Genomic DNA, 11,113 nt, shown 5'->3' on the forward strand with positions numbered 1-11,113 from the left:
ATACATACATACATACATACATGCATACATACATACATACATACATACATACATACATACATACATACATAGTATATATATATATAAGTATATGAGAAGTGAACATGATCTAACAACGTCTATATCGGCCAATTTATGTTTTTGTTCAATAGGAAGGGCTAGCATCGTGATCGGGCCGTCATAGATATCACGTGTTGAACGCATCTAGTAACTTGCACGGTGCACACACATTGCCTAGCATCATAGAAGACATTGGATATCCAGAAAAATCAAAAGAACCTCCCTACCCAGACCAAGACACATATTAAACACATACCTCCGTTGCGCCTTACTCCTCTCCCGCTCGCATCTTAGATTGTAAAAACTGTCCGCCACGGTTTGTCGCATACTCTTCACAATAGCCAAATAAAGAGGTGGCAACTTGTCGACATCGCCCCCACTCTGATACAGTATCCCTATGAGCCCAGACGCTCCAGTCTCGCTTAAATCCAACGTGACAATATCTAACAGATCGAAGAATATGCGGCGTCTGTATCCATGCTCGTCTTCGTGACGACCCTTGTGTGAACCGTGGTGTTTGTGTCGCTGGTGGAGTGTGGGGTGGGTCTTGGCCACGTGCGCATGAAGAGGCGATGCATCGGTCTGTGTGTGTACAATGCTGTGTTCAAAGATGAAACGGTATCAATATGAGGCACCACGTGATCGAAGTGTAACAATATGAGACACCACGTGATCAAAGTGTTACAATATGAGACACACGTGATCAAGTGTGCGTGCACAATGCTGTGTACAAGATGAAACGGTAGCAATATGAGGTAACACGTGATCGAAGCTCACGGAAACCCTAGACAAACAACCCCTACATGAACGTATCCATCATTGTCATAAATACTGCGCAATGTCTGCTGCGCAGCTGGAGACATTGCGCACAAAGAGAGATCCCAGCTACAATCCAGATGGTGAATGATGAAGAAGCTATACATACTACACAGTCTGATAACGCTAAACTCTGTTGTCCTCAACGACTCTGGTGTGAAGCAAATAATAGACACTATTTACAACTAGATACTGTTTAAAACTAGACACTATTTAGAATTAAAGACTACTTAGAACTAGACACTATTTAAAACTAGACACTATTTGTGGTTCTCTTCAAGAGTTGATACAATCTCACAACTGTCTCACTTGAAGATGATAAAGCTACAGATTCTTCACCCAGACGTCAACAGAACCTTTTCATCTACGTACGTGTACACCATCTCTCTAATCACAACCAACTCGCCCAATCAGGTGCACCATTGGTAAGCAGGCATTACTTACAGCACGGTTCTTCATCGAACTCTCGGAGTGGCATACCTACCTGTACCAATTCCTCAGACTCTCAGTGTATTCCACCTCCGCACTTGTCCTGACCACGCGCGCGAGGCATCCCGAAATACCGTTGTCGACGCGTTTCATCAGACGTTGCCGTGCTTTGCTGGTCACACACGTGGACCCGCATGCATCAGCGAAGCCCAGGAAGCAGTTGACTACGACTGAACGGGCTATAGGGGTAGACGGGCCGAATTGGGAGCAAAACGTCAGAACTATCGGGCCATTGAAGGGCCTAGAGAAATGATATCTTGATGGAAATTATGTGGTATCAACCATTGTGTTCCACGCTATATGGATACACGCCGATGAATGTAGAGTGTAAGCATGATTCGACAACGATGCAATATTTGTGTTACATAATATACTGTATCAATAGCAACATATCACAACTACGTGCATACCCCTCTACTGTAAATGTGCGTGGGGGAGTCACGCGTACTCGGGCAGTCTGGTAGGTAGGCCCCACGAATATAACAAAGAGGATGTCAATGAGCAAGAAGACACCGGCCCACTACCCAACGAACTGAGCAGATTCCCACCTACCCGCGTTCTCATTGCGTTCGAAGAATGGCATACTTAGGATCTTCCGGTAAGTCAGATACAGAGTCACACACTCATGACATCGGTGCGCTATGAGATGCCCATCGTGCACACACGTCCCGATATTCTGCATAAAGTACCGAACATCCTGGCTGGCCCACATGTGCAGCAACCGGATCTTCATGAACAGCTCCCTCTCATGATTGTACTCCAGCGTGCGCGAGAGATGCTTGCGCTGTATGCTAGTGTTGACTCTGGCTGTGCTACCAGCGTGTGCAGCATCCTCAACTGTCGCCTCCACCACATTGTTAGTGTTGCTCCCGACCCCGTCCGTGTGTGACGAGACACACGACTCTGTTCGTATCTGTGCGCTCGATCGTGTGTATTGTTGTGTGTGTGTCGTCATGGGTGCGTGCGTGCTATGCTTTTGAGTGGACACATCGCCGCCGTAATCCTGTGAGCATGCATGTGTGTTGTGGTTGAGATTGTGTGTGTGTGTATTGTGATTCCGATTCTGCGTGTGTGCGCTATAATTCTGAGTGTGTGTCTGGATTATGTCTGCCTCGACATCTTGTTCAAGGCTCGGCGGTAATTGGGCCAGAATTGGCGTCACCGTGCTAGATGTAGGGGTTGACGGAGGACTCGGAGTGGGAATAGTACTGGATAGGGCTAAGGTGCATCTACAACCACTATCCTTTCTATTGACAGACTTACGTGTCTCATCTCTCGTACTAGACTTCCGCGTGATCGGATGTCTCTGAGTATAGTCTCTCTCGCCCTCTGCGCCCGTGTAGGATGTGCGTCGACTATTGCGCTTCTGAGCCTTAGAGGCATCTTCTGCGTGCTTGGAGAGTGTATGTGAGCGCGGCATGGCTGTTGGGTCTAGTTATATATAACTTCTATTCAAATAGCTAACCTCTAAATTGACTAATTATGTAAAATGCAAAGTGGTAGTATTACATTGGTGGTGCAGCAGTGTACCGTGTCGCGTCAATTGGTACGAGTCATGAAGTTTCGCAAGCATCCAGTGCTTGTACGAATAATGTGTGGTTTACGAGAGGCTGTATATGCTATACATGTGTGGGGTATATACGTGACATGTGTGTACGTAGTGAGTGCATGGACAGTGTGCATGCAGATGGAAATGACTTGTTACCATCCAACTACCACATCAAATAACCCCACACGCCCCCCAACGATTCTGCTTCTTCGACCTCGAACACCTCGATGTGCACACCGTTACACGCAGTCTTCAGTATTAGGTTCTAACCGAGTCATACGCAAATATCAAACATATAGGATACTCTAGCTATCTCGACCATCCTTTGTACATATGCTCAATTAAGGCTATGCGAGTCTGTATATATTTTTTGTTTATGTATCTGTTATCCGGAGATGCTCCTTTTGATCTACAATACACTAAAATAGCTATGTTCGCTGTTATTATTACTAGAAACCTCGCTGGACGCTCCTGTGAAATTTTCAAATTGGACCCACTGAGAAGAAGTAGACTGCGCTACTGAGTACTGACTCCTCATATGTATGACGTCATTTCCACAGGAGGGGCAAAAATATTATATTCAAGCGACAAACGCAAAACGTATAAAGTTTTAATTTTTAAAACGTGCAGCAGAGAGGTGGGGTACAAATGCCTGACCTACTTTTAGATATAGAACAGGAATATAGAATATCTTAGATCCCATATACTGCACCTATAAGCTTGAGAAATACACCTGAATTACGCCCAAATGGACACTGAACGTCAACGTAAACTTCTATACGCTCAACGTAAAACGTAATGAGGTCAGTCTTCACTCTACTCTCACTCTCGACTCTCGACTCTCGTAGAACTTCAGAAGCCTCGAGTCCGCAATGAGTCCGCACAGCTAGTTACCATATATAGGGTTGGCATTTTTGGCGCCTAGTTCCAGAAAGGTATCCTGATAATTCCTTTTTCTTCTCAACAGATATGTACATATATGTATTTATATATATATATATATGTATTTATATATATACATATATGTATTTATATATATATATATATGTATTTATATATATACATATATGTATTTATATATATATATGCATGTATATATATATATATATGTATTTATATATATATGTGTGTGTGTGTGTGTGTGTAGGATAGAGTAGAATTGAACAAGAGGATTACATCTTTTCTAAACAACAAACATTTTCACTATCAGATGCTCAAGGATGCCAACATCGCCAATGACGAGTCGCTTGCGGTTGTCAAAGGATTAGAAGAGAAGGTGTTCGAAGTAGAAGAGATTGAGCAGATAGTGGGCTGGGCGGTTAATCAACGGCAGATCTCTGGCGAATCGGTGGTGATCCCAAACAGAGCACCCTTTCCTCCTGTGCAAGAGTGAGTATATATATATATATATATTAATACATATATAGATATAGATATATATATATGCTGGTTTGTTCTGGTCTTTTTGAACTTGTCGTCATGTGCATTCTTGTATAGAGAATTTGTTGCGTGAAAGAGCGGGTTGTGTGAAGTTCCTGTTGACATACACGCACAGTATGAATAGTGCCGAGTTCACCGTAGTCGTACACCAGCCTATACAAGGACAAAGCTACTTGCTTTGGAGATTTATTTGTAGTTAGGGTGTAGACATGCAGACACATATATAAGAATGCTTGATTTCGGTATAGTTGCTGATATGGGTGCTTGATTTCTTCCCGTCACTATTTCAGGCCTACACCGGCAAACGAAGGCGGGGATCATGACGCGCACAAAAACGACAACCAAGGCACATCTTCCGGAACACACACTGGCGAGAATGCCTCTCGTAAGCATAGTGACACAGACTCAGACACTCAGGGTGGAGCGGAGATAGAGACACTCGATTTGAAGGATTTATTGGGACGAGAAAAAGGCCCTGACGAAAACGCACAGAGTTATGATAGCAGTCGTAGTAGTGATGAGGATGAGAATAGGGATATCAATAGAAAACTACTGGCGGCTAAACGCAGAGAGCTCGTCAAGCTGGAGGGGTCTATGGCACGCCTACAACACAAGGCTGAAGACAGGCTTGAAATGCTCGAAGCGGAGTCTAAAGACAGTCTGGATGGTAAGTGAGTGCTGTGGTAGGTCGTCTGTTGCAGCGCGGAGGCATGTGGGTATTTTGAGTGTGTGTATATATGTGTATGTGTGTTGGCTGACGATAGGCTTTGAATTTCGCGGAGTTGAGTCCTGGGGAGTGTAGTTTTGGATGCATGGGTGCGCCTTTGTATATATATATACATATATATATATATACCAAAGAAAATCCTCAGAAGACTCATGGGAAGTGATAGTACAAAAACAGTCTAGATTGTGACTGGGCTTCCTATGTGCTTCATGGTGTGCGTAGACTTGTGCGAGATACACATGTGAGGATAAATTCTAAACCTAGAACACTATTTATGTGTGTGAGTGGAAGGTACATATACATGCGTACGAAAGTCTTGGATATGATAAATTCTAAACCTAGAACGCTATGCGAGTGTGTGAGTGGAAGGTACATATACATGCGTACGAAAGACATGGACTCACGGCGAACCTCCCATATTCTGTTATATACATGCTGGATTATAGTATATATTGTAAATATTCACCATGCATGAGTTCTGGTGGTGTCAAATCGATATATATATATACTTGTATGTGACTACGGCAATGGTCGGGAGCCGCTGGGCGTATGTGTGTAAGACGAGTGTGATGGCGGGATCCTTCCCAATAGCAGTCACAGATGGCATGTTAGAGTATAACATCGTTATGTAGAAGCGTGGACTGACATTGGTGTGTGCGTATGATCTGTGTGTTTCAATAAGTCCCCTCTGGGGATGTGTTGGGGCGTCTCTTGCTGCCATGTCATTCCGTGTCTAAGTAAAGCGTGCGGTGGTCACACAACAGTGTCTAAAGTAATTCGTTGATAGGGCTCTAATGCATATATATATGTGTGTGTGTGTATGTATGTTTCGAACACGGATTGAAATTTCCACGCACACGCACAAGCACGTATATGTAAGTACTGAAATACGTGTATCCATGGCCCCACTTGTGTAGACTCCCAAACTGAAGGCGAAACGCAGAACGCGTCGCCATCCCCAGCAGAGGAGTGGGGGAAGAATGCGAAGTCTGGATTCCAGAACGGCAGACAGCAAAGGGTGTGTGTGGGTTACACGCGTGTGTCTGTTTTGCTGTTCATGTATATGCATATATCAGACGACCTGTCAATTTTTAGTGGGCGTGGGTGTTCCGTGTATCTGCATACCCCCGTGTTATCCGGACCTTCGTTTTGGGGGTGTACGTATAACTAGGGCAGGCTGACGGTTACGTTTATGTTTGTGTGGTTTATTGTGAGGGGTATCTGACGTCGCTTCAATGTGCGATACATCTGATCACTGTGTCTTTGTGAGATGTGCTGGATCTCTGTGGACACATTGCGCACGCACCAATATGCTGTAGACATACCATGTGCTCCCTGGGACATAACTTTTCTGTAGACCTTCTGTTTATCAGAAGCGCTCATTCGGTTTATATAAACTCGAACGGATAGTTGAGATGGATTTTCACTATTCTTTTGTGTACGTATGGGCTTATACGTGTTTCAAACAACGCTTTACCACCGCTTCTCTCGTCTTCACTTGTTGATAAATAGTGACATATGTCGCTTCGTCTGAGGGTATGCCGTTGTGGGTTATAGATATAGAATAGTAGTTGTAGGGTCATAGTAATCGTGCGTTTACTTATATATGGGAACACTTTGTTTACCGTTTTCTTGCAGAGGGCGAAGAAGGCGAAGAAGACGGCTCCCAGGTTAGGTAGGTTCAAATCAAATACCTTGGCTTATACTCCTGCACGCATATTCTAGTAGTGAACTGTATCATACGTGTGTACACTTACGAATAGAATAACTATGTGAGCATGTGTGCGTAAGAAAAAGAATTAGAAGATTAAGGTTGTCAGCGCGTTGTCAAGTTGTATATGTGTCGTCCCTAGCTTGCGTCTTTGATAAGCACAAGTTGTGTATTTATATATAAAACATATATGGGTATTCATAGGTATCCTCAGAATTCATTTTTGTCAACAAACTTTGTGCATTCTTTAGAATAAGCAAATGTCTTAAGTAGCAAAGGCATATCATGTGTGTAATGGCTCATCTGCATCTCTGCGCTCGGCTTATGGAGGCCAAGTATGATTGATCTAGGTAGGAGTGTAGTGTGGTGTTGTCATGGAGACCATCGCATGGTGCTGCATGCTTGCTCTCCTACCTACCCCACGAACCGTCTTACATAGGCGCAATTGTGTGCTCATTCACCCATGGATATGCCACGGACCACATTACACTCATCTCCCTCTTTCTCCTGCACGACATTGCCATCAATATACGAAATGACACGTGTATTGTTTTCCTTCGTACCACTGCCCTATAGACCACCAACTGTTAGTGGGTGCGGCGGATCTGCAGTTTGCCATAGACACGTGGGTGGCCAGCAAGGACGCGGCACTGCTCAGCGGAATGAGTCACCGGTTACAGAACACGCGCTTCAGCAACGCCCACGCCGCGCACGACCCGTTCAACGGACTCAAGTTGGATACCATCGAGAAGAAGTTCAAGGCTAACAACCTGATCGCCGCGGGTATGTTGTTAGTAGTGGACAATTGACCAGACCTCTGTGTACGCACACACTGTCGATCATCGACACCTTCGACTACATGATGTAGTAGAAGTCCAGGGCTGACCCCACAATTGAATGGCATGCCCCATGCAGGATCGCTGGACGTTACCTTCGATAGTATCGGGTCGCTTACGTATCCCAAGAAGGTCCTCAAGGAGATCATCACACTGCCGCTGCAAATGCCTGCGCTCTTTGAGAAGGGAATCCTGAAGCAGGCAGTGTCTGGTGTGCTGCTGTTTGGTCCGCCTGGAACTGGTAAGGAAATAGATCGTATATCTGATGAGGTACCTATAAGCATATAGACGTATGTGTATATGTATTTTAGAATATATCATCTTCATGTATGTATGTATGTATGTATGTGTGTGTGTGTATATGTGTGTGTAAAAGTATGTGTTTAGTAAGTTCACATAAAACGCGAGTTCTGGCATATAAATATGCTTAGGTAATTTTCAGCACGTGATATGTGGCCATTTGCTGCACCTGATACAAGTAGGACAACTAAATGTATCTTTTGTCAAGAAACTATACATACGCGATGTATGGCAGGTAGCCTGGCACATGAGTTGTTCTTTGTATGTGTGTACAGAGAGGTATTGTCTTTAGGGTTGAACCGTTTGTACGGTCAGACAGCAACTGGTATTCACTGACGACTAAGATTTTGCGACCGAATTATCGTCATTTGAATTAACTAAACAAGCTCAGATTTAGTACGTTTCTGTGTAATTTGTCTGTACGCATGCACTCTTCCGTATATGGATAGTTCTATGTTCTTTATACATGGGCATCGAGTGCACCTAATCTCGGGCCAGTTACTTCCGATAAATTCACCTGAACACATTTCTGATACGAGCGTGTATAGTCATGCATGAAAACATTCAATACGTCTATGCCCGAGTATACATACGCATTTGCTGTTGTCCACTGAGACCACATTCAAGCTCAGACATACGCTTCAGCACAACCTGTGATCCGAAGTGATTGAACCTTGGTTTACCACGTGCATGTTCGCAAGATACTATCTCGTGTAACATCCACGCATGCGCACTGAGTACCAATCCTATCTCTGCCGTCGTGTAGGTAAGACCATGCTGGCCAAGGCTGTCGCTGCTGAATCAGGCGCCAACTTCCTGTCGTTTTCGATGTCCGATCTGATGGAGATGTGGGTGGGACAGAGCGAGAAACACATCAAGGCCGTGTTTACGTTAGCGTATGTACTCGTGTGCTGTGCATGCATCTATTATATTTCTGTATGTAGTTCTGGTTGTGCCTATGTGCCTGTGTCTGTGTCTGTGTATATAGAATGTTCCCATATACATGTGGATGTATGTTTGTTTATATAAGTATGTGCATTCGTGTGTATGTATGTATGTATGTATATATGTATGTATACATATATATATATATTTATATATAACATGTATGTATGTATGTATGCACTTATTTTTGTATGGGTATGTAGGTATAGGTGGTCACAGCACACACACTCCACTTTCATTATATAGTGTATTGTGCTTCATTTGTTCGTATGCGTGTTGTAGATCGTCTATATGTATATATACATGAATTCATTATATGAATATATACATGAGTGCAGACTTCCATATTAGTGTGTGTATATGTGGAGATACTGGTGTGTTCATGCATCCCCTCGTAACGTATACTAGGTAGGCGTTTCAACGCTTCAAAATATATGTGTGCAGTTTTCTATGGCTGGCCATTGTACCGTTTCTACTGTAAATTCTGTACCTTTGGGCCTGGAACAGATCCAGAATTTATTTTGGGTTTTGATTTTGGGTTTAGCCTGTCGTTGTTATTGCGTTGTGTTTTTATTCTTCGCACATACATACGAGAATGACGCACACACGCAGAGTCGCCCGGAGGTTCTGCTCAGATAAATCCAAGAGTACAAGTACACTTACAAACAGGCATATTCTTATCTGCAACGCACACACGTACCTCCATACAACGTACACACATGGCTACATACAAGTATGCTGGGGCCAGCATGCTCATCATACTTTTGCTTATGCTTCGCTCATACTTAGGAGGAAAGTGGCGCCTTGTGTGATCTTCCTGGACGAGGTCGATAGCTTATTCACATCACGTGACACCCCTGGGTCGTCTGTGCGGAGAGAGGCCCTCAACGAATTCATGCAGGAGTGGGACGGGTATGCATGATATATATATATATATGTGTGTGTGTATATTTGTGTATACTTCCGTTGTGCTCAAATGTTTGCGTACGTGGGCGTGTAAATGTATGGATATAGAGCCTATGCAAGAGACGAATCGGTTAGTATGTCCGTATATGCGTGCACTACTAGCTTAGCCTCGGCTGATCACTATACCTGGGTGTGTACATGCACGTGCATGCATATCTACAGTATAGAATTGTATAGAATTGTAGTACTTCCAGTATTGGTTGGTTACGTTCCGAGATTATGCTGACCCACAGTACTTTGGGAAGTCGATTGGTTTGGGTATATGTCTGTTATGGGCATGTATATACCGCTACTACCTACTCGGCGTGTCATACACCTGGGCGTTGTGAAGGATACTGTGTATGCGTAGATTATAATGCGCCTCGATATGGACGTCTTATGTATCTTCCGCACGGAATTAAAATATGATTGATTGTCAGAGACCCGTCTATACGAGAGTGTACGTACGCACCCACTGTTTACCAACAGACCCGTCTATACAAGAGTGTACGTACGCACCCACTGTTTACCAACAGACCCGTCTACATAAGAGTGTACGTACGCACCCACTGTTTACCAACAGACCCGTCTATATAAGAGAGTACGTACGCACCCTCTGCTTACCAACAGACCCGTCTATATACGCGAGTACGTACGCACCCTCTGTTTACCAACAGACCCGTCTATATACCAGAGTACGTACGCACCCTCTGTTTACCAACAGTCACGTCTATATAGGAGAGTGCGTACGCACCGTCTGTTTACCAACACACCCGTCTATATAAGAGAGTACGTACGCACCTTCTGTTTACCGAGTGCGGTGGTTATGTGGAAGGTCGTGCACTGCAGTATTCAGTTCCCTCATCCGCGCTGTTGGTGATGGTGGTATCTGCGTAGCGCTTATCTCAGGCACTATAAAAAACACCCCCCCCCCCGTGTCGCATATCGGAGGCATGTCGCTAATTCATCTTTATTTGTCCATCCCCACAGTCTGAAGTCGCACGGTGGACGCGTAACCGTCATGGCAGCCACCAATCGACCGTTTGATCTTGATGACGCAGTGATCAGGCGAATGCCGCGCCGAATCATGGTGGACTTGCCAGACGAGTCAGGGCGTGAGATGATTCTGAAGGTACGCCTCGCGCGTGTGCATACAGCCCACGTGTTTGTATATTGTTGTTTGTCACTCGCGTGTACATACAGCCCACGTGTTTGTTTATTGTGGTTAACTACTCGCGTGTACATACAGCCCAAGTGTTTGTATATTGTGGTTAGTCACTCTCGTGTGCATACAG

The 11,113-nt window shown here is 44.4% G+C and overlaps 2 protein-coding genes across 2 annotated transcripts in view; one reads left to right on the top strand and one right to left on the bottom strand.

The window, feature by feature from the left end:
* Positions 1-2,823, bottom strand: part of SARC_02070 (hypothetical protein) — a 28,898-nt gene extending 26,075 nt beyond the window's left edge. The window contains exons 1-3 of the mRNA XM_014304193.1: positions 1,918-2,823; positions 1,361-1,544; positions 317-658 (exon numbers count right to left, since the gene is read on the bottom strand). Of these exons, the coding sequence (XP_014159668.1) occupies positions 317-658; positions 1,361-1,544; positions 1,918-2,785 (1,394 nt within the window). The 5' untranslated portion in view covers positions 2,786-2,823. The remainder of the gene's footprint in view (positions 1-316; positions 659-1,360; positions 1,545-1,917) is intronic.
* A 5,879-nt stretch (positions 2,824-8,702) lies between these two features.
* Positions 8,703-11,093, top strand: SARC_02071 (hypothetical protein; the record flags this gene model as incomplete). Its single annotated transcript, XM_014304194.1, has 4 exons — positions 8,703-8,824; positions 9,663-9,785; positions 10,809-10,950; positions 11,022-11,093. 4 exons carry the CDS (start codon positions 8,703-8,705, stop codon positions 11,091-11,093), a joined length of 459 nt encoding a protein of 152 aa, XP_014159669.1.
* Positions 11,094-11,113: the final 20 nt, after the last annotated feature.

This window comes from Sphaeroforma arctica (genome assembly GCF_001186125.1).
Source record: "Sphaeroforma arctica JP610 unplaced genomic scaffold supercont1.89, whole genome shotgun sequence".
Classification (NCBI taxonomy): domain Eukaryota; class Ichthyosporea; order Ichthyophonida; genus Sphaeroforma; species Sphaeroforma arctica.